At 29.2% G+C, this 25,460-nt stretch overlaps 1 protein-coding gene across 3 annotated transcripts; it reads right to left on the bottom strand.

Annotated features, from left to right (window-relative positions):
- Positions 1 to 809: 809 nt before the first annotated feature.
- Positions 810 to 20,949, bottom strand: LOC145185162 (ephrin type-A receptor 7-like). 3 transcript variants are annotated; one of them, XM_090097521.1, is made up of 16 exons: positions 20,824 to 20,949; positions 17,878 to 18,705; positions 12,412 to 12,564; positions 12,041 to 12,334; positions 11,728 to 11,921; positions 11,405 to 11,618; positions 10,925 to 11,145; positions 10,294 to 10,399; positions 8,710 to 8,771; positions 7,953 to 8,051; positions 3,954 to 4,058; positions 1,965 to 2,114; positions 1,771 to 1,815; positions 1,443 to 1,597; positions 1,134 to 1,347; positions 810 to 976 (listed from the first exon to the last, which is right to left on the bottom strand). In XM_090097521.1, exons 2-16 carry the CDS (start codon positions 18,683 to 18,685, stop codon positions 953 to 955), a joined length of 2,844 nt encoding a protein of 947 aa, XP_089953647.1. In that variant the 5' UTR covers positions 18,686 to 18,705; positions 20,824 to 20,949; the 3' UTR covers positions 810 to 952. The 3 variants fall into 3 exon arrangements, with proteins under 3 accessions (XP_089953647.1, XP_089953648.1, XP_089953649.1); XM_090097522.1 differs by having other exon boundaries at positions 20,789 to 20,889; XM_090097523.1 differs by lacking the exons at positions 17,878 to 18,705; positions 20,824 to 20,949 and adding an exon at positions 13,441 to 13,573.
- Between the last annotated feature and the right edge of the window lie 4,511 nt (positions 20,950 to 25,460).

Here is a 25,460-nt window from a genome sequence, read left to right as displayed (position 1 = left end):
CGTTTTTTGGACAAAGTTTTTCAAAAACTTACGATATATTTTTTTCCGCGATAAAATGTCACGTGACAAAAGTCCCTAGTAATTGCCGTCTCGTGTAAATTAACGTCACGGTTGAAATTGTTTTCAAAAGCAGGACATTGCCAGCCTGGTTTTTACTATTATATTAAATTTTAAAAATTTGCTTTTTTAAATTATTATAAATACAAAAATCCTTTCGAATTACAAACGAACAAAAAGTAATGCTGTTCTTGTGAAATATGTGGTTCTTATAAAACTTAAGATTCTTAGTTAAAAGGAAGAAAGCAGACTTGACTTCAGGTTTCCCTGTTGCTACCCTATAAGAAGTAAAATTTCTCATAAAATAAAGAAAGCGGTAAGTGAATTAGAAAAATCAAATTTAACTACATCAAACAGAAGTATTTTCATCTTCTGATTATGTTAAAATTTAACGTATTGTTGACCTAAGACAGCGCTCTGTTTTATTAATATAAGAATTTATGTTTATACTAAATAATTACATGAAAAAGAGAAAACTTGAATATTAATTTCATGTTTACTTTCCTTAATAATCTTTTTTTTTCGATGGACATTATATTTTACTTCTGTACTATATTTGTACATAACTCTGTATTTATTTACCAATATTTACTAATTAGGTTTAACTAATCGATGAATTACGTTTTGTATTATGATTTGTGTATCATGCCTGCAACGTTATTAAAATTACCACACCTGTACATAACTTGTTTTTATAATACAAATTATGTACAGGTGTCTTTTTATTTCAGATCATATTAATAAGTTCTAATTAAATGTTTTTTTAAATCTATATTTACAGTAAATCTGAGCCTAATATTAGATTTAAGAAGAAATATTACGCCAATCATAAATATTAATAAACCGAGCTTAGTAATTTTTCAAGCAAATAGTACATCATAGATGTTCTTTTTCCTCAACAACTTTCTATAGATTCGATCTAAAAAGTCAAATGAAACCAAATTAATAAAATACAATACAGGCACATGATTAATAAAATATAATATAGGCACATGATTAATAAAATTTAATACAGGCACTTGATTAATAAAATGTGACAGAAAATATTTTATTCGAATTTAGAAAAAAAATCCAACCTGAACTCTAGTACTTTGAATTGCTTTAAATATTTTTTTGCGGTGACCGACTGGTCCAATCCCTATCTCTTCAAGATCTTCAAAGGTTAATCCTAACACTTGTCGAGGTGTTGAAATTCCTTTTTCAGTAAAGTTTTTCAAATATTTTTCCATTCCAATAGCTTGTAACCATTTACCGATTGATTCCAAAACCGTACAATCAAGATTTTCATCACTAAACAAACCGAACAACAAATAAAAGACAAAAAAAAAAAATTAGCACAAAAAAACAACAAAGTAATTGGTTTCATAACATCAACATAAAACCACCTTTTTGTAACTATGGAAGATGCCGCTTCTGCTAGTAGCTCAGGATTTCGTATCCAATCTTCTAATAAAGGAACTATTTCTGAAAACTTTGGTCTCTTTAAACGATCTTTGTCCCAACATTGTAACATTAGATTATGCAAGACCTTCGGAGAACCCTAGAAATACTTGCGTGTCTTACAATTAGATGACAAATGTGTAGTCACTTGGCAATAAAACTAACAATAAAATTTAACGCCTCGCTGACATAAAAATCTAACGCCTAAAATTTAAAAACAAAAATTTTTAAATTTATGCGCTTAAATTTAAATCATCGTTTAACTTAACTAACCATAGGAGGCGGCAATCTGTATCCAGAATTAATTCGTTCAAGAACCTACAAATAAGTAAGCTAGATTAAAAAAATCAAAAATGATGCTTGAAGATTTTAAGGACCTAAAAGAATTCATAAGTGTTAAGGAGTTAATCCAGACTTTAGAAAAATCCATGCAAATGAAGAAATTTCGTGAAAAAAAAAAAAATTACTTCATAATTTCCCCAGTCCCAGTAAGGTCTCTCTCCATAAGATACGATTTCCCATAAAAGCACACCATAAGACCACACATCCGAAGCACTAGTGAACTTTTTGAACTGAACAGATTCAGGTGCAGTCCAACGAACAGGAATCTTACCACCCTAGTGCATATAAGTAAAAGGACTCTTTAAGAAAAGGGATTTTAATCATTGTCAAACTGATCTAATAAATTGAATTAACATACTAGATCTATGAAATTAAAAAAGACTTTTAGACATTTATTGGTTGACAAAATCTGCTTCTCATTAATTTATTTCTTGCGGAGTTTGAAACAACCTTACGTTGTGATGAAATTATTGAAACACAAGAACGACACTGTAACAGAAACTTTTAGCATAGTTACACTGAAGATATTTTACTATATTATACTATACTATACTATACTATACTATACTATACTATACTATACTATACTATACTATACTATACTATACTATACTATACTATACTATACTATACTATATACTATATACTATATACTATATACTATATACTATATACTATATACTATATACTATATACTATATACTATACTATACTATACGATATTATACTATACTATTCTATATTTATGTTTATAAGCAATAATGTAAACCTACCTCTCCTCCTATATTTTCCATTACATTTTGAAAAAATTTAATTTGAAATTATAACACATATACACTATTAAAATAAATACAAGAAATTTACTAAATAGGGTGAGACTTTAGATGAGGAAAGAAGATATATTAACGTCATAAGAATACCAGTACTGTACCTACTCAGGATAAAGATAACACAAGAAAAAGAAGTTAATGGTCTTCATAATTGTGTAATCGTTCAGATTAAAAAATGACAGAAAGAAAAAAAATAGATGAAAATGAAGGTGAAACCTTCACAGGAAAACTTATGGAGAATGTTTTTGAAGCATTAAAAGATTTGGTTTCAAGGCATCCAGAAATATCTCAAGCAATTAATAAAACACTATGCTGGCAATAAGTAACTCACTGAACTATGAGACTTTGTACAATTATGCAAATTTGATTGAAAGCGTAAGAAGAATTATTATAAAACTGATAACTCTATCTATGAAAAAATTACTTTTTAAAAAAAAAACTACATCTTGCAATACTTGACTGCAAACCACGGTAGTTGTTGTGTCTAGATTAGACTCTAACATGTCAAGTGTCCACAAATGGCATCTTAGAGTCTAGCCTAGAGTATAAAGGTTTTATAAAAAGCACTGTATAAAATACAAATGTTTGAAACTTAAGGAAGAAGAAACAAGTGGAAGAAACAGCAGCAGGATTGAACAAGCAAATATCATAATCTTCAAAGCAAATACTTAACAGTTCAATTTTTCACAAGAAAAAATATTTAAGTTAATTTTTTTTACATCGCATCTTGAATAAAAATCTCAAGTGAAATAAAAAGTTTCTATTCTTTATTTTTAACAAGACAAATTATTGTATACTTAATTAATTCCTAATCAGTTGAATGGATCAGATTATCATTTTGATCCATATTTATGTTCACAACAACCAAGTCCCTCTAATCTGGTGATACTTGCAAAATCTACTAAATACTACCAATACCTTCACAAAAAATTAAAAAATTAATTTTATCTACCAATTAATGCTGGAATATCTTAAATTAATGTATCAACTACTTCACAAAAATTGACATTTTTTAAAACTTTTATTGACTTTCAAGTCATCAACCAAATAAAGTTTTGCTGCTACCAAAAATAGGATTATATCAGCCAATAAAAATTTCCATTGTAAACAGAAAATAAATCTGGAATAACTATATTTTTTAACTACTTCATTTGTGCTGGATAAGAATAAGGAAAGTATAAGTAGATCTATTCTTTAGACCTATTTTTCTGAGAGATTAACTTTAATCCATTCTTATTTTTAAAAAAAAAACAATAAAAAAAGATGAGTAAAAAATATTCACACCTTAGTGTCATAACTATCATCAAAATTTATTTTACGACTCATTCCAAAATCTGCCACCTTGCAGCAATAAACTTCATCTACTAATACATTACGTGCAGCAAGATCCTAAATGTAATTAGGTTAATTACGATTATATATATATAACCAACCATTTTATACATGATAAATATTAAATAAGCATAAGATAAATACTGGATGGAGACAATGCATTAACTTCAAAAGATTTAGTTAATGAAGGTATAAGCTTTTATATTTCAAAAAACTTTTAAAATGTGATGAATATTTTGATATATTTAAAATATCTTTTATAATATAGACCATTAAACTATGAACATTTTTATGAAAATTTGCTATACAAAAATCTTTTAGTTTAAAGATTCCAAGAAAAGCTAAAAGATTCTTCAAAAAAAATTGTGAAACCTCTCATACCTCATGTTATTTTGTTTTAACCATTCAAGATATTTTGCATAATTGCTATCTGATTAAAACCGTTTAACTTATTTTTATAATATGCTTTAAATAAAAAATTTATTATGTATGAATGTAAACTTTTAAAATCAAAAACTATTAAAATAATAGTTTTTGATTTTAAACATTTTTTGTTTCATTTTTTTTTAAATGAAACAAAAAATGTTTTTACTGTTACATTTCATTTTATACCTTTAAGCTTTTCATTTTATGTCTTTAAGTTTTTCATTTTATGTCTTATAGTTTTCACAAACACATTTATTTTTTATTCTTTCCTATTAAACATGGTATCATACAACAGTTTATAAAACACCTAGACAATAGGGCACCTGCTTTAAGTATGTATGACAAACATTTGCTGATCTGAATTTAGAAAAGCTTAAGAAGGGCTTTTTTATGATCATCAATTTAAAAACATATTTAAAAGTAATGTTTTATTACTTCAATGAATGATGTTTAATCTAAATATCTTTGCAAAGACCTAAGTAACAGTTTAAAAAATTTGAGCAAATCAAAACGTCCAACCATTTTAAATAGAGAGAACAAATTCAAAACTTTCAAAACTATTTTGAAAATTTTAATTTCAACTCATGCTTTTAATTTATCCTAGGCAGAGTCTTGGCATTGATTTTCTGCGGTGAAACTCTTCTTTTCAATTCAAACTGTTAACACAAAAGTCTTCTTTTTATCTTCAATTCAAAAATGATATATTTTGCACTGACAATTGGATTTTCCTCAGGAGGAAAATTTTTGAACATAAAGGACTTTATGTTCAAAATTTAAATTTCAACATGATTTATAATTTAAAATAATTTAGGAAGTTACATCTTTGTAATTAAACATTTTTTTATCAAGTCTGCTTGGAACTTCCATGCTTAAAGTTATCAGTGATTTTTTCACAAAATGCATTGGAACATTTAATTCTTGCTTACATTCAATTATCTATAAATTTATAGCTAAAGTTAAATTAACTTACAGTTAGAGTTGAGTTTCAGAAAGATTGAAAAAAGTTTAAAAGAATATCATTTAATAACAACTAAAACGAACAATTTTTTGAAATGTTATGTAAAGCATCTTTTGATTCTTCTTCTATATAGCATTTAATAATCACAATTAAAAGCTACTGGAAAAGTTAAAAGTCAGAAGCAGTGTAAAAAAGTTTTTGTTTTGCTACATGGTAGATTACCAAATTATTTGCTGTATTATATATCACCTTCAAGTTTCAATTTCTTTCATTTTACACTGCAGCTTCTTAGTTGATTCTTTTAGAAATGTGCTGCCTAATTCTTTTTAATTTGATGGACAATCCTAAACATGAAAATTATTTTAAGGAATTTCAAATTTGATAGGATTCTAGATTGGAATAGGACTTTGTTGATTATAGATTTTTTCAAGCACAATTTGGGTTTAGCTTTCTTTTGCTTTTCTGTTCTGTAAAATGCTGTCACACTGATGATATAGGGTCTATCCCCTTTATTCTGGATTGGAATAGGACTTTATTGGTTATAGATTTTTTCAAGCACAATTTAGGTTTAGTTTTCTTTTGCTTTTCTGTTCTGTAAATGATGTCACACTAATGATGTCTTTCCCCTGACTATTTTACAGGTTTGGGTAAGTTAAAAATTAACAAATTTTAACACCGAAAATCTGTTTTTATGTTTATTAATCCATAAATTTACTAACAACAATCAAACAAACAAAAAGGTAGTACTTAATAGGTAGTTTGTTTAATATACAGTAGTGCAAGAAAGTTTAAGTGCACTTGTTAATTTTCAACATTCTGTAAAGTTACATAAAAAAAAAACTATAAAAGATTTTACAAAACATTCTCTTGAATCATGTTAAGCTAAAATTTAAAAAAAAATCTTTTTAAAGAGTGATAATTGGAACAGGAGATATATCAAGTATTATGAACTCATATAAAAATAATAAAAAAAAACTGACAAAAAAGTTTAAACGCATGTAAATTTGAACTTACTTTTGACAGAATTGTTTTGAAACAAACTTCCAATTGTTTTTTTTTTTTATCATCTTTATATCTGTATTTGTTATCATCACTTAACTCTATATAAATTCTTGAAAAAGCCTGAAAAAATTACATAATAATAACATTGGTCAAATATTGAGCTTATTTCTCAATAGTGTGGTAAAATGGAAGAAAAAGCATCAGACAGGCCATCATATGGCAAATTATTAGTTTGAGCAAAGAAGGCAGTAAGAGTAAATAAGAAATTGGAAAATATTTAGGAGTGAGTGTTATGTAAGGAATATAATTAAAAATTATAACATTAAAGATGAGGTCAAAGATTTACCAAGGTCTGGTAGGCCTCAAAGGTTGACAAATAGAGATAAACACCATCTTTATAGAATGTCTACACAAGATCCTATGTTAAGTTGTAGAACTCTAGCTGATGAATTGAACACAACATACTTAAAGGTAAAGGTAAGCAGAGAGACAATCAGAAAAATTATGCTCAAATTTAAAATAGAAACTTATGTAGCTATTAGAAAACCTCTCTTAACAATCAAAAACCAACTTAAGAGAAGAAAATGGTGCAAGGAATGCTTGTCTTGGTCAGTTGAGGATTGGGCTAAAGTCATTTTTAGCAACAAATTTAATTTGAGGTCTTTAACAGGAAAAGAAGAGTATTCATTTAGAGATTGAAGTCAGAAAAGACAACCCTATATTTGTGGTACCAAGGCTACAAAATGGTGGAGGATCTGTAGGAATCTGGTTGTTTGAAAGACTGCTTTTTGTCATCAGCTGCAAACTTTATGGATGTGGCAAATACAAATGTGATGCCCTGGTGTGAAACTCAGTACCAATAGAACTTTTCATGAAGCTAGTTGAGTCAATACCAAATAGAGTAAGATCATGTTTAAAAGCAAATGGAGGATATTTTTGTTAATAATTTACTTTTCTTATCTAGAAAACATAGTGTGTTTAAATTTATTTATCATTTTTAATTTCTCTTATTTGCAACATTGTACCAGTTTATCATTGTTATACCCATTATTGTTGTATTTTTTTTTTTTTGTCTTAATTGTAAAAATATCTTTTAAGTAAAGAATTTAAAAAAAAAATTAGAAAAATCTTTTAAAATTTTTAAATTATGCAACTTTATCTCTACTGAATCTTAGAAATTAAACTTTCTTGCACTACTGTATAAAAAAGAAATAAAATTTGAACTAAGAGTTAGCCATAAATTTAAAAGGAACAAACAAGTTTACATCTTTGTGGTTTTTGAGTAACCAGCCAGATGCACCAAACAACATAATAACTTAAAAACAAAAGCAGAAAGATATTTTAAATAACAAAGCTCTTTTTTTAAATCAACAGAAAACACTTATTCACATAAAAAAAGAAAATAAGTTCCAAGTCTCAAAAACATTTGACACTCGCATATTTTATCATATTAACAAAACTGCACTTTATGAAGATCTTTTGCTAGAGTGTACATTTCCTAGTAATTTTAAAGATTTTAACCATCAATTTGAAAAAACCTGATTAATGCTAAAAGACAAACTTACTCTATGTATGAACCCCATCTCAGACAAGTATTTCATTCCACTGGCAACTCCCCGAGCCATTCCAAGAAGTTGAAGGATAGTAAACTGCATATCATTCTCCTAGTGAAAAATATTTCATTTTGAAGTAGTGTAGTATAATATATATTTCTTAAGTTACTTAGAATATATTTTATAGTTAACTTCAATAACTAAAATCTACCATTGATATATTCGCTATGTAATCTTTTAGTTTTGAAAAAGGTTTTGTCACCTCAAAGTAAGAACCCACAATTCCAGTTTTTTTGCATAGAAGAGAAAATGTCAATGCAAACTTTGAAGGCACATAAAATATTTAGTTTATATAGAACTCAGCATTTTTATGTTCTTATATAAAAACTCATAAAAAGTTGAGATGGTACATTCTTACTTTGAGATGACGATATAGGAAAACATAGATTTATCTTTTTGCAAGCTTAAGGTTTGTGATGATTAGTAGGAAAGAGACATCACACAACTTCTTCATCACAGTTTGAAAGAGATGTTTTCAATCTTCTTTAAATAAATTCAATAAATATAACCTTGTAGCAGAAATGTTTATTTACTTTTCATAGTAACAAACAAAAGTAACATATTTATAAACATCTTTTCACAAATAGACAAACATTTCCCATTGAACAAAAATAAAATAAAAATAGAACTATAAAAGAGAGATATAGATAACTTAAAAACAAACGTAGAAACTTAGTTTACAGAAAAACTAATACTTCATATGATATACCTGCAAAAATTTATCCAGTGCACCATTGACCATGAATTCCAGTACAATTATATTTGGTCTATCTAATTGAGAGTAAGATATTCATACGATCAGATTTAACTAAATTTCTTAGTCTTAAACCAAACAAAGCCTTTTTTTTAATATTTAAAAAATTTTTGTCGCCAACCAAAAAAGTTTCATCTGGTAATTGAAAGTATTAAAGCATGATTACTGTTAATAGCACAAAACTTAACAGAAATTTTGACAATAAAACAAATCAGTAAAAACAACACAATAATAGTGGTCAATATGATTTTTAAAACAATTTATAATTCTGATCAATATGATTTTTAAAACTAATTATGTTGTCGTTTAAGCCTCAAACAATGGTTTCAAACAAACTTATTTTTTGAAGCCTCAAATAAAAGTTTGAGAGCTAAACTAAACTATTTTATTTGGTCTGGAAATTATTTTTAAAAAATTTTACATTTCTAATTTAGTCACAATAAAATTTAGAAAAATTTAAAGCACTGTCATGTAGCTGATGAAAAAAGAACCTCTTAAAAATCAATTTTTTTATATGTGGTACCTCTTCTGTGTTTCCCTGTGCTTCTTACCATATTGAAATGTATCCTTATAAAACTCATAAATTATAAAATCTCATTGCTATGTATAAGATATACAATGCTTTCAAAAAAGAAAAAAAAAACAAGACTTTCTTGCTTTTTCATACCATAAAATGGAGATATTGACATTATTATCTTTTTAATTTTGCAGAAAAATTAAACTTATTTTAATTTTCTCTCATCCATGGTTTGACAATCTGTAAGCGCTGGGGCACAATCTTGATTGAACAATCTTGATTTAATTAGCATGTCCAACCCTTTCCCTAATAAAATGTTTCTTTGTGTATTTATTGAAACAATAGTTCTCAGAAAATGATAATCTTTATGCAATTTTCTATCATTAAGGATGAAACCACTTTTAGTACCTATCATCAGCCACTTGGTTGCTTTGTTTCTTTTTGACTCACTTGTTAGCATCTTAACTTTCACTTCTTCTTAAAATCCCATTAAAACTTAAATGTGAGTTGTCAGAACTTTCACCTCTTCTTAAAATCCCATTAAAACTTAAATAAGAGTTGTCAGAACATTTTTATACAATATTTTACAGAATGTAAACATGTTAACATTAGCTAATGAAGTATTTATCAATAGCAGTTTGAGGAGAAAATAAAATAAAAAATTTTATGTTATATATTCCAATATAATCTCTATATGAACTTCCTAATGCAGGAACTGTAAAAAAATTATTGTTAAATTATTACAAACTTTAAAGTTAAATGAGTTTTAGAGAAACATTTTTCTTGTCAAACAAAGAAAAAGTTTTTACCATATATGGTTATGTTGTTATAATGCTTTAAAATCCTAATAAAACAATTTTTTTTGAAACTACTGTATAGTATCTGAGATTCTGTACTAACATTGATGTATAGCGTAAATGTAAATACATACAGTTAGATTAAGTTATTATGATTTGCTTTTCTTTACTTTTCATTTACAATGAAACTCTTTTATTACTTTATTATATAAGTTCTTTTATTACCTTTCAGTATAACTCCATGTAAATGAATAACATTCTGATTGTTAAACTGTCCTAATATGGCAGCTTCACCAAAAAAATCTGCACGATCATTCTTAGTAGCACCAGACTTTAACACAAAAAAAGATATTATGCAAAAAAGGAGCTTGTTGTAAACATCTGTTTACAATAAGCTACTTGATGCATTAATTTTTTATAACAATTGTTATAAAGAATTAATGCATCTAGCAGTTTTAAAGACATGATAAAACATTTAATAAGATCATCTCAACAATCAAGTATATCATGAGTCATACTATTTTTTGAATTTTGAGCCCAGGGTTTTAATAATTACCAAATGTTTTATGATAAATTACACTGTATTATTTATACTTTTGTTTATTAAAATATCAAAAGTTTTATACAAGAGTGAAAGCTAACAGTAACAGCTTTAGCATAGGGTTTCTCACTGACAGTTAAGCCCTCTAGCTCAAAATTTCCAAAATATTGGGTGAGCCCAATCACCAATATCAAACCAAATCAACTGTGTGATTTATTTTGGAGCTACCCATCATCTTCACCATATTATTATCTGAATAAAATTAAAGCCTAAAAAATGAAAACAAAATTTTGTCAATTACACAGCTGCAATTACCTTTAGCATTTTTATAGCAACATCAATGCTCTCCCCATTTTGCAGTAATGTCCCCTTGTATACCTCAGCAAACTCTCCTCCACCTAAGAGGTGTCCTGATTTTACATTTTTACGATCAAGCTCAAATGCAAATTGTTGTACTGCATCTTCAACTTTGTTGTATGTTGTAGGGTCAATATATGATTTTCCTCTGTTCATTAATTGATTGGCTGGCATTTTAACTAAATATTTTACAAAATGGTCATTAACCAATCAAAAAATAATAACTTTATTTGTTTAAATTTCTTACTTGATATAATCATGCAATGGTGCTAAAAATGACTATCTTGCATTGAAGCAGATAGAAACAGTCCAAAAGGTTTTAAATAACATAAAGAGAAAGGTGATTTGATGTTGTTTTGATGAGGATGTGTTAATAATTTTTTCACTATCACTATAAAAAACATAACGTAAACAATAATTATAACTTAATATAATTACCTCTGCCATCTTCCAATCTGACAGCTTGTGAATACTGTAAATGTAGTTTTTTCCATGTTATAAAAACTATAATTAGTACAATTAAAATAAAAGCAATTGCACCACAAGTAGTACCAATTAAAACATCTAATTTTATGCTTCCTTTAATTACAACAGTTTCTTTATGAATAGGACCTCTATGTTGTACACCATCAATTGTTACAACACCCACAATCTATTGAAAAATTTGTTATTACATTAACATTAACAATTGCAGGTTGTAGACCCATAGAAACGAAAAAGAAATTGAATAATTTTAAAAAATATTTTAAAATTATTTATACCTCTATTGTATAAGATTTATCTTGAGCTCCAGGGTTTATATCAAAATATGTATCAGCTGTGACATATGGGAAGCTATTATATTTGAGTATGTATTTTAAATTATCTCCTCCTTTCCAAAATGGAGGCAACCAAGATATTGTAACAGAACCATCATTTTTAATTTTCACAGTTACATCTCGAACAACACCAGGAGCTGACAAAAATATTAATCTTAAATAAAGCAAATTCATAGGAAACATTTTACTGTAAGTTAGGCAATTTTTACACTAAAAAAAAAAAAAAGAATTCTCAAACTTATAAAGTTAATCTTACCACCAGGTTTTGTTTTGAAGTTAAAAACATGTTTGTTATATCTTCCTGTTAAGCTTGAAATGCTATTTATATAGCTTATAGTTAAATTATAATCAGAAAATGAACCCAATCCATCAAGAATAATTTGTTGTTCTGTTGTATTTCTTGGAAAAATGTCTTGAACTGAACAGCTCAAACACTCAATATAATAGTATCCATCAAATAGTGACTCATCATTTGGTATTGCCCATGCAACAAAAGCTGAGTTCTCAGTAATGTTATAAATAGTAACATTTTGTGGTGGAGATGTAGGCTCTAAAAAGTAAGATATTGACAGAAAAAAAAAAAATCCTTTGATCGAACAAATGAGAAATAAAATTAAGTTATCATACTGTAACATGCTGCAGATGAATTCATTTCTTCGTTCAGAATTCTGTAAAAACCTGGCAAACATGTACATGAAGATAATACACCAATTGAGTTTGAACCACATTCTTCACATGCAATATTGCCAACACTTGGCTTAAAATGGTTTGAATCACATGCTATAACAATGAATTGTATATATTTAGGAAAAGTTAAATCTTGACATTTGCTTAATCTCATTGTAACTCTAGTAACTTAAATAGCAAATGTTTTTATAAAGAACATGCCTGTAAATCCTATAAAGAACATGGTGTCAAATATATTTTCTTTTTCTCATGTTTCAAAACAAGAAATAATTAAATTTTGACAAAACTGCATTTGATTATAAGGCTGGAAATTCTCTACAACAGGCAGGGGGATCATGGACCTAACTGCTCTAGAAAATTTGAAAATGACTAACCTGGATTATTTTTAAATTTAAGCCTTACTTACTTTGCATTTTCATTTTAAGCCTTACTTTGTTAGGTAATAATTTATTTAGAAATAACTTTTTTACAACACTTTTTCCTGTTCTTTCTCCTCTACTTTCAGCTCTAAAGGAACAAGACAGGTTAAAAAAAAACTTTCCTTTTCAGATATATTTTTACACTTTCATTCTGAAGCCATTCGTTTGTATATAGGTTGACCAGTAGAAAAAAAATAATCTTGTTTGTAATTAGTTGATCAAGAAATCTATTCCCCTATCTTGAAGCGTTTCTCTTTCTGAAATTGTAATATGTAATAGGCATAACATAACAAGGGAACACATCTTGAAATTTAAAAAATATTTCAGTATGCTTCCTTTTATTTTTATTTCAATACAACAAAATATTGACTTAGATAAAATCATCTAAGCATCAAAAATATATAACATCAACAAAAATATAACAACTATAACAAAAAAATTACAGAAAGAAAACTATAAAACTATTTCAAAAATAAAGGAAAAATAGACTCGATATGTTTGTCAATTGTAACCAGGCGATTTCATGTTTCTAACACAATTTTTCACCTACCATGCAAACGTACTTTATCATTATGTTGTTTCCATAAATTCTAAATAGGATTTAGTTCAGGAGATTGTGCAGGCCATTGAGTCACAGTGATTTTATTTGTATCAAATAGTGAACGACCGAAACCGAAAGTACAGGACGTTTGGTTCAATGAAACTGAAACCAAAACCGAAACCAAAGTTTTGAGTGAAACCGAAATCGAAAACAGGCCGAAACTTGAAAACCAAATACCAAAATAACACGAAATAAGTATTTTACTCGTAGGGTCGTTTCCATAACTACCGCGAGTTTAACGAAAGTTTTTATTACGCGAGGATGGAGAATTAAATTAAAAACAACGATCGGAAAAGACACAAGATGACTCGTCAACTTTTCATATAAATAAATGATAAAGCAAAAATAATTAAGTTAAAAGCAACAACTGAGAAGAAACGTACACTCGAAGACTTATTCAACCTGCCATATAAATAAGTGATAAAGCGGAAAGAAGAAAATTTAAACGCAAACAACACTCATCAACCTGCCATATAAATAAATGATGAATAGGTACCGCAACCGAAAAACAACCTTAAACTGTAAAAGCTCAAAAAAATAATAATGATAAAGTTGGATAGATAGAATGAGAGAAAAGGAAGAGTTTTAAAAAGAGGTAAAAGAGAGTTTTTAAGAGAGTTTTTAAGAAAGACTGAAAGTCGAAGAATTTTAAAAAAGACAAAAATTTTGTGGTTAAAAAAATATAAACAGGGAAGAATAATCAGAAGTTTTGGCTGTTTCAAATAAAGAATAAGAAGAGATATTCGTAATAAAAAGAAGATTAAAAAAGAGGAGTAATTGATGATAACATTATTGAACACTACAAGAAGTGTATTTGTATTATATAAACGTAATGAATAAAAGAGTGATAACCATTACACAGCAATTAGAACGTTTATTGAGATATATTCTATAATAGAATATACTAAGGACGGTAATTACAACTTTAACCCTTTAACAATTAAACCTGGTTCATTCCTAAGCAAACTATCCCCAAACTTCGCCCTTTCCTAACCAAGTAATCCCAACGCCATCAACCTCAATCCCAACCTTCCATATACCCCTCCATATAAATCTAGAATCCATACCTCCCTATATCCCTAATCCCTTGCCTCATCATACAGACAAACATTAACTATATTTAGCATTAAATAGTTTATAAAAACGCCGCCCTAGCAATAATATTACTAAAAAAGTACAAAAGCGTCAGAAATGAATTTTTGCAACCACAAATAAAATATTTTAAGGGTTTGTTTAAAAATTGCTCTCACCGTGAAGCTTATGTACAAATTTTGATCAAACTTTTGAAACACAGTTTTCTAGTCTTATCGTATGTGTTTCACACTTAACGTACATAGTGTTGACACATCGTATATCGTAAAATCTGCTTTTGTGTCTGATTTATGATATACTCATGGCTTTAAATGAAAGATAAATGCATTTGAAACATTTTTGTTTTCAATTTGTTGCTATGTTTCAGATGCCACAACCGATAGTAAACATTCTATTTTGCGTTTGGACATTAGGGTTGGTTGTTTCGGCCATTTTAGAACATTTTCAATTTGATTTCTGTTGCTTTTTTTTTTTAACTGAAGAAAACTGTTTTTTTTGGTTCTGTTACCGCTACAATATCACAATCAACGTTTCCACATCGGCTATAACTTGCACGTTTTCTACATTTCAGCTTGGTGATTGATTTTTATTATTCTGTTGTACATTTCAGCTTGGTGATTGATTTTCATTATTCTGTTGTACATTTCAGCTTGGTGATTGATTTTCATTATTCTGTTGTACATCATCAAATAAAATTATTTTGTCATCAGATGAAATTATGTTTTTACTTGTCTTAGATAAGTTCTTAAATATCTGCAACAGGTATTCGAAGATCACCTTTCCAACCTAAGTGATTGTCAGCTTTTTGAAGCTGCTCTAAAATACTTGGATCAATTCATAATTCAATATGTATTACGTGCGAAGAAGCTGATAAAGTCACATTTGAAAGGTTCTGCTCTTAATAAGTAGTTGAATCGTTAATTGCAATTTCCACAGCTAATCTTTGAACAACTTTTGTGTAGTCAACGCTTTTAGTATCGAATGGAAAAATTCCGGTCTTTTTAAAACTACTTTTGATGTTATTTGCCATAGAAGAATCAATTATGAATGAGTTTAAAGCTACTCGTACATTTTCCTTCATGGTCGATACGCCATTGTCGGCAAAAAGATTTCCATTTTGCTTTAATTGGCCCCAAAACAGCTACATCGAGTGGCTGCAAGTTATTTGTTGCATTTGGGAACAAAGAAGCAAGAATTATTTCATTTTTAGAGCAAAACTAGCTAAGTTCGATAGAAAAATTTTCCAAGTCTCCTACTTGCTTCGTACACAATCATACTTTTTTAACAGCATCAATAGCATCGCGTAATTGACAATCTTTATACTTTGTTTTCAGCTAACAGCTTTCGTCTTATTTTTTTGTCATGTCATTGTAGATACAATATTCATTTTAATTTTTTCGGTAAAAAGGCGTAAAATGGATCATTCATTTGACATATGATAAGGATGGAATCACATATTTTTAGTTCATACTTAACATATATTCAAAAATACTACATTTATACTATAATGATGAGCAGTTTTACTAACATCAAAAATAATTCATGCTTTATTTACCTAATTAAGTTCAATTTATAAATAAAATTTTACGTCATCCTTTCAAATTTACCTCTAATTGCTGTTACTTAAAAAAAAAAATTTTTTTTTAAGTACGGACGTAATAAATCTGCTGTATTCATAAAAGGACGTAATAAATCTGCTGTATTCATAAAAGTAACAATATAGAGATTTCTTTGTATTCAAATGGAAGTGCATAGCCATATTGTTCATACATAAAATACAAATGTAAAAAAATGTTTATAATTAGAAAATAATAGCGTTCTTGGTGTAAGCAAATCCATTTGTCACAAACCTTCACCGTGGTGCCAAAAAGTTACTCAATAATCTATCGCTACTTAGCCAAGAAATGATTTTAGAAGTTGGCTACTAGAACAAGTAGATCGCTACTTAGCCAAGAAATGATTTTAGAAGTTGGCTACTAGAACAAGTAGATCACTACTTAGCCAAGAAATGATTTTAGAAGTTGGCTACTAGAACAAGTAGTATTAACATTTTCTAGAAAAATATTTTGATATAGGATGAAAGACATGAGATAAAATGTACTAAATGTTAATGCTAGGGCTGTAACCATGAAAAATAATGTCAGGAACTTGTTAAAAAATACTTATAAACCAAGTTTTGGTTAAAATTTAGATTAAATAATTTAACTTTGATAAACTGGAACAAATTTGACATAAAATGATAAATTTGCCATAAAATGACAATAAAAGCTTTAATTATTTTTTTTTTACTTTTTAATGGAAGTGGGTCACCTTAAATAATGCCCCTGGTTTTCAGATTTTTTTTAACAATCTTTAAAAATAATCTTAACTTTCTTACATTCAATCTAAAAATAACATTTTAAAATATGTATCCAACATGAAATGCAGTCTATTATCATGTGCATTTTATTATTTACTTGTTTTTGACATAAATAAAATTTTATTTATGTGTTCAATTCGTTATAAAAAGAACCTTTTAACAACTTAGCTTTGTTTGGCTTGTGATTTGAGATTAAGATTTTACTATTTCAGAAATATAAGTAAGATAAACAATCTAAAATTTAAAAGTTGATTTATAGCGCTTTAATTTCGGACCGTCAACTGTCAAATGTGGTAACTTTGAAGTTAGCAGCAATATTGAGTTTGAAAATGGTAGCGGCACAAATAATTGCTTTACTCCAAGCATATAGATAAGTTTGAATTTAAAAAAAGATCAAGACAAAATCCAAAAAAAACTTGAAAAACTTCTTAAAGCATTATTTTTTTAAGTACTTTTCATTAACTTTTGCATATTCTTCAGATAGATTTTAAGAATATAAACTATTTGAAAAACTGAAAACGCATATTATTTGAATTAATTGGTAAGAGATGATCATCAACTTGAAAAAATTAGTTTGGTGATCTCTAAATATGTTCTGAAAACAGGAATGTCTTGCTTAAAAAAATTGCAACCAGACATCAATCAGTTCCGCCGAATTTGAAGTGTGATGTCACGAAATTTTACAAAAATTGTCGCCCAAAAGCTTATGTGCAGTGCCCGCACAAAAAATTGAAAAATATTGTGATCAATTAAAAAATTATGTTTTCTAAAAGCTTTACTGTATTTGAGATAAATTTGCTTTAAAAGAATAAAAAAAATGATCAAAGTTGAATAAAAGTGGTTCTCGAAGTATTTCATATATCCCATCGAACATTATCATTCCGGACAGTCTTTATTGGTTTAAATACTTCAAAAACAAATAGATCGTAACTAACCTTTGCATGAAAATGTCTTTGGTTCATATCCTTTGCTGCATTTGCACTCGGAATACACTTTGTAAGTTCCATTAAAATAACACTCTATAGAAGGTTTAAGTTTGTTTTCTGAAATACTATTTTCTAAACACTCGCCAAAAATTATTCTTGGGGAGTTCATTCTATTGGGTGCAGCTTCTTCAAGGAAACTGGCTAGATTATTCGTTGAACTCGGACACCGATAGGCATACATGGACAATTCTTTCAAACTTCCACAAAAATTTGTAGTTGAAAACTCAAGTTGCATTTTATTTTTACCTTCAGTATCAGAAAAAGTAATTAAATCACTCGTTACATACTCGCTGTCGCCGCTGAACTGTGCTGAGTTATTGGGTAGAGTGGTTTCAAAACTTAGTTTGTTAGGAGGATCATCTAGTGATCCAGTGTAAATTGAAAAAGTGAAAGAATCATGACAGTTTGAAGTAGTTTTAAGTGATTTACATGGAGTAATTTTCAGAGTAATATTAATAAAAACAGCATTTGCACCGTTTAAATTGTAAACTGATGACTTCAAAACACAATATTGTACTGCTTTAGATGATGATGATGGTAGGCAAGTATACCAATCTATTGGTATCCCGCTTTTAGATGGTAAAGTCCAAGAGTTACTGCATGTGTAAGAACTATTAAAAACAACAGGTTTCCAACTTTCAGACAGGCCACTGGCCCCATTACTGTCTGTTAAAAAATATTTTTCAGCCTTCACATGAGCTGTAACAAAAAAACTCCACGCAATAAAGTTGATGAACCAATCAAACGTTTTTTTCATTCTGCGTCTTCATACTGCGTCTAAAAAGCACCATAAAATAAAAAATAGAAGCATTTAATATAAAAGCAAATAACAAGAAATTATTAACAAAATTATATACGGTTCAATAAATAATTCAATATTATATTGTTTTTGCAGTACAAAGAGTTTAAAAAATGTTTAAAAGACAATCATGTTCCAGATAAAATATTTTTATTAACATTCTTGTGAGGTGGCCAGAAGTTACCCATCCAAAGTTTACAAAATTACTTTAAGTGGGTAACAAAATTACGATATGTATCATGTAGAATAACTATGTAAAATTAAATAAAATTTTTATTGTAAAATTGAATAAAGTTTTTATAGCAAAGTTGAATGAAATTTTCGAATTATTTTATTACAAAATTGTTAATTGTTAAAAAATTAAGTTAAAAAAAAATTTACAGGTGTTTTTTTAGAGGAGACTCATTTAATATCTGGATCTGAGAACGGGATATCCAAATCAAATTTTATTTTGTCAGATGATTCGCTTCCTGTGTGTTTGCTTAATGTCTCTTTGGATAAAAAAACGTTTAGAAAGCGATTTTAAATCAATTGAAGGTTTCATATTCTTGACACTTTAGTTGGTGCGGTAGCATCCAAGTATGTATCATTAAAAGGACCACCATGTTGGACCTGTATTTTTCCTGATTGCATAGACTCATTTTCTTTCCCATTGCTCAAATCTCTTAGGTGGCCTGAAGTTGCACATTGGAAAATTTATAGCTTCTTCTCTAATATTTTTCTTTGTCAATCTGTAGTCAATAAACCAGCTGAAGGTTTGTAAGTAAATAAGCAGTTTTTCTAAAACCAGCTTTTAGGTTTTCTGCTGATTTTTTTTTATTATCATTTAGTTTTACTTCGCCTCAGCTAAAATGCTGAAGCGAAGGGTGGGATGTTCGACGCATTGGCTACATCACCCCGTTTAACGTCTTGGTGACTGATGAAGCCGACAGAACTGCCTAGAGAGATTATGGGTCATCAAAAAAAGAGCAAACATTGGCGAAAAAAAGAGAAAACAAATAAAAATACAGATCCTCTACCCAACTTTAGCAGTTCGTGATCGAGCTAGTACCACCGGCTCACCACTTTGGGTTCACCAACCTATCGCAGCTTTACAATACTACATTTGATCTTAGCCAGTAGGCCGAGAAGCGATCGATAATATCATAGGATAGATTTTTGGTAATACATTAGCCTCCCAATTTTCCTTCTTATGTTAAATGGAAACTTATTTTTGTTAAATACCAATTCACATGTGGTTTAAATCTGTCTATTAGTTTAAAAATGCAAAAACTAACGCACGTAGAAGATTTGATGAATCTACAGACTTCTCATTTGAACATGTACAAATTTCACATAGTGGTCATCTTGATTTAAGAGCAAAGCAGAAGATTAAAAAGTTTTTCTTTTAAATTGGTAATTCAAATGACAGAGTTTGGATGCCGAAAATAACTTTTAAATGAGAAAAAAGTTTCTCCAAAGTTACCCCGATGGCTCACCGTTATTATTTTTTCAGTAACGTACTACTTAAAATTATTTTTTGTAAAGTATATAACATTTTAATGCATGAATATACTGTAAAATAACATAAAATAGCTCTACTTATTGTAAAACGGTGAAGTGGCATTAAAAAGGAAGTAATATTTATTTATATATCTCTGATTTTTTTAAACATAAAATTTTCTTAAATTCCTGAACCTAACAACCAATATTTAAAAAAATAACGAAACGTTCACTTCAAATGCGTTCGTTGCTTTTTAAAGCATTTCAAGATATTCGCATGCAGTTTTTATTTTTAGACCTTTTTTAAAGAGCTACATTTTGTTTAATACATGTCGGATAATTTTTTTTTTTTTTAGCAGTCTGATGCTTTTAATAACTTCGTTCTCTTTGCTTAAAAATCTTTCTCTTTATAAAACACCAGCACAGCGATTGCACTCAAAACTGACTAATTATAATTTGGTTCTAGGTGTTTTTATCATTTGACTTAAAATAAACACTACTTCCCCAAAGCTCTGTTTATCAGAAATGCTTACAAGCTCTTACAAGTTCTTAAGAAAGTTATAAAAAATAAGATCCTACCGATATTTCATAGCTTTACTGTATATTTTTCTTACCGAATATTTTTCTTGTTTAAAGATCATTTGTTTGCATAGTTTTAAATTAAGTTCCCACAATCAAAACAGATACGAATGGAACTTATTAGATTACAGATTACACAATTGATTTCAATGACAATGGGCTATATCGAAACCCATTGTTGGAGAAGTTCAGCCATTAAAACGAAATCTTTTTTGTATAAACTCAAAGGTCATTATGAAACAAAACAATTATGAAACTTACATCAGCGACTTTCACTTTCAAATAAGAAGGAAAAAGTTCATGAAATATTAAAAATATAATTATAAAGTTTAGGTTTCGAATAGAGCTTTCCAATATTTACCTAAATATATACCTAAATAATTATGACGGGTGTGTAAAGCAAATGTTGTTTTACCATTTGTATTACTAATCACTTTTGTAGACCTTTGAATCTCCCTCTCGTTGGTTGATGAATAAAATTAAGAAATGTGATTTCCTAAAAATATTTTTACAATTAGTTTAATTATGACGAGTTTTATATACTCGAAAAAAAAATGTTAAAACGTTTTCAGGAAGTCACTCTTCTAAATAAATTCGTTAGCGTTATCACAATCGTTTTAGCTTATCCGCATGTAAAAATTTGCGATTAAAGCGTAATATACACTCACGCGATAAGACATTATGTGACCGTATGATCATGTGACTTGCCCTTTTATTTAAATATAAATAAAACGTTTGTACAAATAAGTACAAGTTCTCAATTACCGAATACGTTTTCTAAATATGTTGTAATTTAAGGTTGAAAAAACCTTTAATCAAAGTTGAATTGAAGCCTGAGATAAGTATCTCAGCGACATAGCTGACACACACCAGCTTGCTGACTGCGGTCATTGCATTAATGAATGATGATGCTACTGGCCAATAAAGCAGTAAAGGCCATATAAAACAGTCATCTATTGAAGCGATCTCAATGAATTTTAGCAAAATGTAAAGATCTGAGATGCTTATTGAAATCTGCGTTAGTGAAGCCTCACTCAAGAGTAATTTTTTTTTTGCTAGTTGGACTTGCTTATCATTTGTTGGCTATCTTGAAAAAAGTTTTTTTAATGATCTTACCGACAAACATTTAAAATTTGCTTTTTAGTCGCATATCATTTACTATTGTATCCACGGTACATGTGCTTGTAAACCACGACTAAACCTAATCCTAGTCGCCCACAACCAGTCAGCCTAAATATTTTGCACGTACTGGCAGCTGGGCCTTTAAAAAAAACGCCATCATTTTTTTCGTGTCTTGGTTTATTAACATCGGTGGTCATGGGGCAGGATCTAAATCAACTAAGATTGGAAAAAAATTTCACATATAGTATTGGACAAAACATTTGCAACCAAATAATGCTAATTTAGTTTCTTTATATAAAAGTGCTGCATTTTTTCAATTTAGAGAAATAACTATGTAACTGTTTAGAGACAAAGTTCTTCAAGTTTTATTCATCACAAAGTTCATTATTTGTACACGAAAATCAATAAATTAATCAAAAGTATTAAAAAAAGTTGATTTCCTTCTGGACAAAACAAGTGCAACTCAACAAAATGTTGACCAAGCTGTATTTCGCTATCAATATTTCGTGGCGAATCCTTTGTTGTCGATCACAGCCTTGCATCTTCGAGGCATAGATTCGATCAGGTGATCAATGAAACTTTGTGGAATCGCTGCCCAGGCCTTTTGGATTTGTTCAAACAGTTGATCCTTATTACGAACACCTTCACGATTAATTCTGCGGTTGACGATCTCCCACAGGTTCTCGATAGGGTTGAGATCCGGAGATTGAGGCGGCCAATCCATCACCGATAGGTGGTTGTCTTGAAACCACTGATTGACTACTTTTGCAATGTGTTTCGGATCGTTGTCTTGCTGAAAAACCCATTTTATTGGAATATTCCATTCAGCATGAGGTAACATAACATCTTTCAGGATATTTTTATACATGAAACGGTCCATTATTCCATCGTTTCGATGTATTGGACCGAGACCGTTAGCAGAAAAACACTCCCAGACCATTACATTGCCTTCACCATGCTTCACGGTCTTATGGCAGTAACGTAAATCGAGGCGTTTTCCAGCCGGTCGACGTACACGGCAAATGCCATCGCTCCCAATGATGTTGAACTTCGATTCATCACTGAACAGGACAGTTCGCCATTTCTGCACATTCCAGTCATTATGAGATGTAGCAAACAGGAGTCTTTTCTTCTGGTTTTTTAGTGAAATCAGCGGTTTCTTTGCAGGGCGTCGAGAAAACAATCCGGCTTCAGTAGCACGTCGTCTGATTGTTCGGTCCGATACAGGCAGCTCTAATTGCTTTTGTATCTCGACTGATGATATCCAGGGATCCTTCTTGACGGATCTGACGATCATAGAACCCTCTCTAGAAGTGGTGGAACGCGGTCTTCCACCTTTGTTATCTGCTGCCAACTTCCCCGTAGATCGATATTTGGAACATAGTCTTGATACGGTCCATTTTTTCACGCGATATTTATCGCAAATACTTTTTTGTGACATTCCACTTACGTAATCGCCAATAATTTTCTTTCTTAGTTCCAATCCAAGACTGTCGGGAGCCATTTTTGCACTTGAAGTCATAAAAATAGTAAAAATAAATAATCACGCTTCTCAAGGCTTACCGTGTTACATTTACCTTGTGATGATACAATAATGCTCTGTGGAACACAACGTCTTGGTTGGATGTGGACTATATTGACGTAATGAAACACTTGTTGTATTTCACTTCTTGTATTGATGTTCTTCGATAAAACACTTTGATAAAACTCACTTCGATAAACTGTCTTGATAATACTGGCTGATTGACTTCCATATACTGACTGAATTACATGTCGATTTACATGTCTCTTATATAGTAAAATGAACCTGTGTGAACCTGTTCTGGAAGATTCTAGATGCTTCTTTTCGATGCTTCTGGAAGCTTCTGGATGCGTCTGGATGCTTCTGAATGTTTCTGGATATTTCTGGATGCTACTGGATACTTCCAGATGCTTCTTCTGGAAACTTCTGGAAACTTCTGGAAACTTCTGGAAACTTCTGGAAACTTCTGCATGCTTCTGGAAACTTCTGGAAACTTCTGGATACTTCCTTTAATTGTTAAAAAGCTTCCATGACGTTGACACGGACCAGACTTAAGAAAATGAAACAAACCAAAAAAGTTGCACTTGTTTTGTCTGCTACAAAATGGCACTTGTCAACGAAATTCTGCCTGTGTGCTGTCAGCTGATTGCTCATGTCATGGCATGCTATGACTCCAGACTCCTGAACTGTTTGCTGTGGTAGTATAGTTCGTTTCGTTTTTAAGACATGTAAAATTAGGAACACTTTTTAGCATTGTTCGATGTTGGTTGCAAATGTTTTGTCCAATACTGTATATACATATACATGTATATGAGTCATTTTCTCATTCCGTCAACTCCGTTACTGAAATTTTGTCCTACAGCTATAAAAACGCAATTCTTGTACAAGTAACATAAAAAATAGCACCGTGGGTAGTAATACTTATCGTTAATATAAACTAACATTTTATCGGATATTTCCAACTAAAATTTAAAATTTTGTGTGCACAATTCGCGAGGTTAGAATTATTTTGTTCTATCTTCAAGTTTAAACGTTGGAAGAAAGTTTTTGATTTTTTTCTTAAAGTAAAAATTATTTAAAATTTTAGCCTTAACTTTTAAAGAAATAATAACTTATACTTTACGTAATTTATGTTTAAACAAATTATTTAGAAAAAAAATTCTAAAGTGTAACGTATTTTAAAAGTAATCATTACTTACTAAAATTATTAACTTATTTTCTCCCAACTTTTAAAATAGGAGATAGAACAAAATAATTCTAACCTCGCGAATTGTTAATCAAAAATGTCCACTCCGTAGATATCCTGCATCTAGGACAATATTGTTATACTCAATAATTTTTTTTTTATTTTGTATTAAGGCTAATCGGGGACATAATTTGGTGCTTTAGACATGCTAATATATGGTGTTTTAATACATGTATTAATTTACACCTTATTCTGTTGTAGCTTTTGTCAAAAACTTGCTGTCCCCACATTTTTTGTCCACTCCGTTATTACATTCTAAAATAGTCACAGGTTTGTAGTTTTTACTTATTTACTAATTAAAATAATGAAAAAAATTCCAGTTCTATATTGTGCTGCAAGCTATATTTATATAAAAATGAGAGCCTAATTACCTTATTTTAAAAATGATATTCTTATTCTAAGTCTACTCCGTTACGCTTTTTTATTCCGTAAAATTACAAATTTTTACATGGCGTGTTTTAATAATCTTTAAATCTTTTGGACAATAAAGCAATAAAAGACTTTAAAGATGTTTTCCAATGAGTAATAATGAGATATTGTTGATTATGTATAATTATATCTACTCCGTTACTGTCAACTCCGTGATTTCCTCTTAATAACGAAGTTGACAACAACATAACGGAGCTGACATCACGAAGATAAAAAAATCAAAAGCTTTAAACTAAGCTATTTTCTGCATTAAATAAACACGTCAACCATTAGGGACTTACTGCAGCGATAAAATATGATTACCTTACCCAATGTAATTCTTGAAATCTATTTTAATAATAATAAATAAATAA

The sequence above is a fragment of the Hydra viridissima genome, unplaced genomic scaffold, assembly GCF_058129835.1.
Source record: "Hydra viridissima isolate aposymbiotic clone 2 unplaced genomic scaffold, HvirCarnegie_v1 scaffold_9, whole genome shotgun sequence".
Lineage (NCBI taxonomy): Eukaryota > Metazoa > Cnidaria > Hydrozoa > Anthoathecata > Hydridae > Hydra > Hydra viridissima.
This window is presented reverse-complemented; position numbering and strand designations above follow the sequence as displayed.

What these genes read in the sequence shown, in the direction of transcription:
- LOC145185162 (XM_090097521.1), bottom strand. Translation starts at nt 18,685, where the DNA reads ATGAAAAAAACGTTTGATTGGTTCATCAACTTTATTGCGTGGAGTTTT. An exon ending in TCTTCCATAGTTACAAAAAG is followed by an intron (nt 1,348 to 1,442) that starts GTGGTTTTATGT and finishes CGGTTTGTTTAG; the next exon opens with TGATGAAAATCTTGATTGTA. An exon ending in TTCAAAGTACTAGAGTTCAG is followed by an intron (nt 977 to 1,133) that starts GTTGGATTTTTT and finishes TTGACTTTTTAG; the next exon opens with ATCGAATCTATAGAAAGTTG.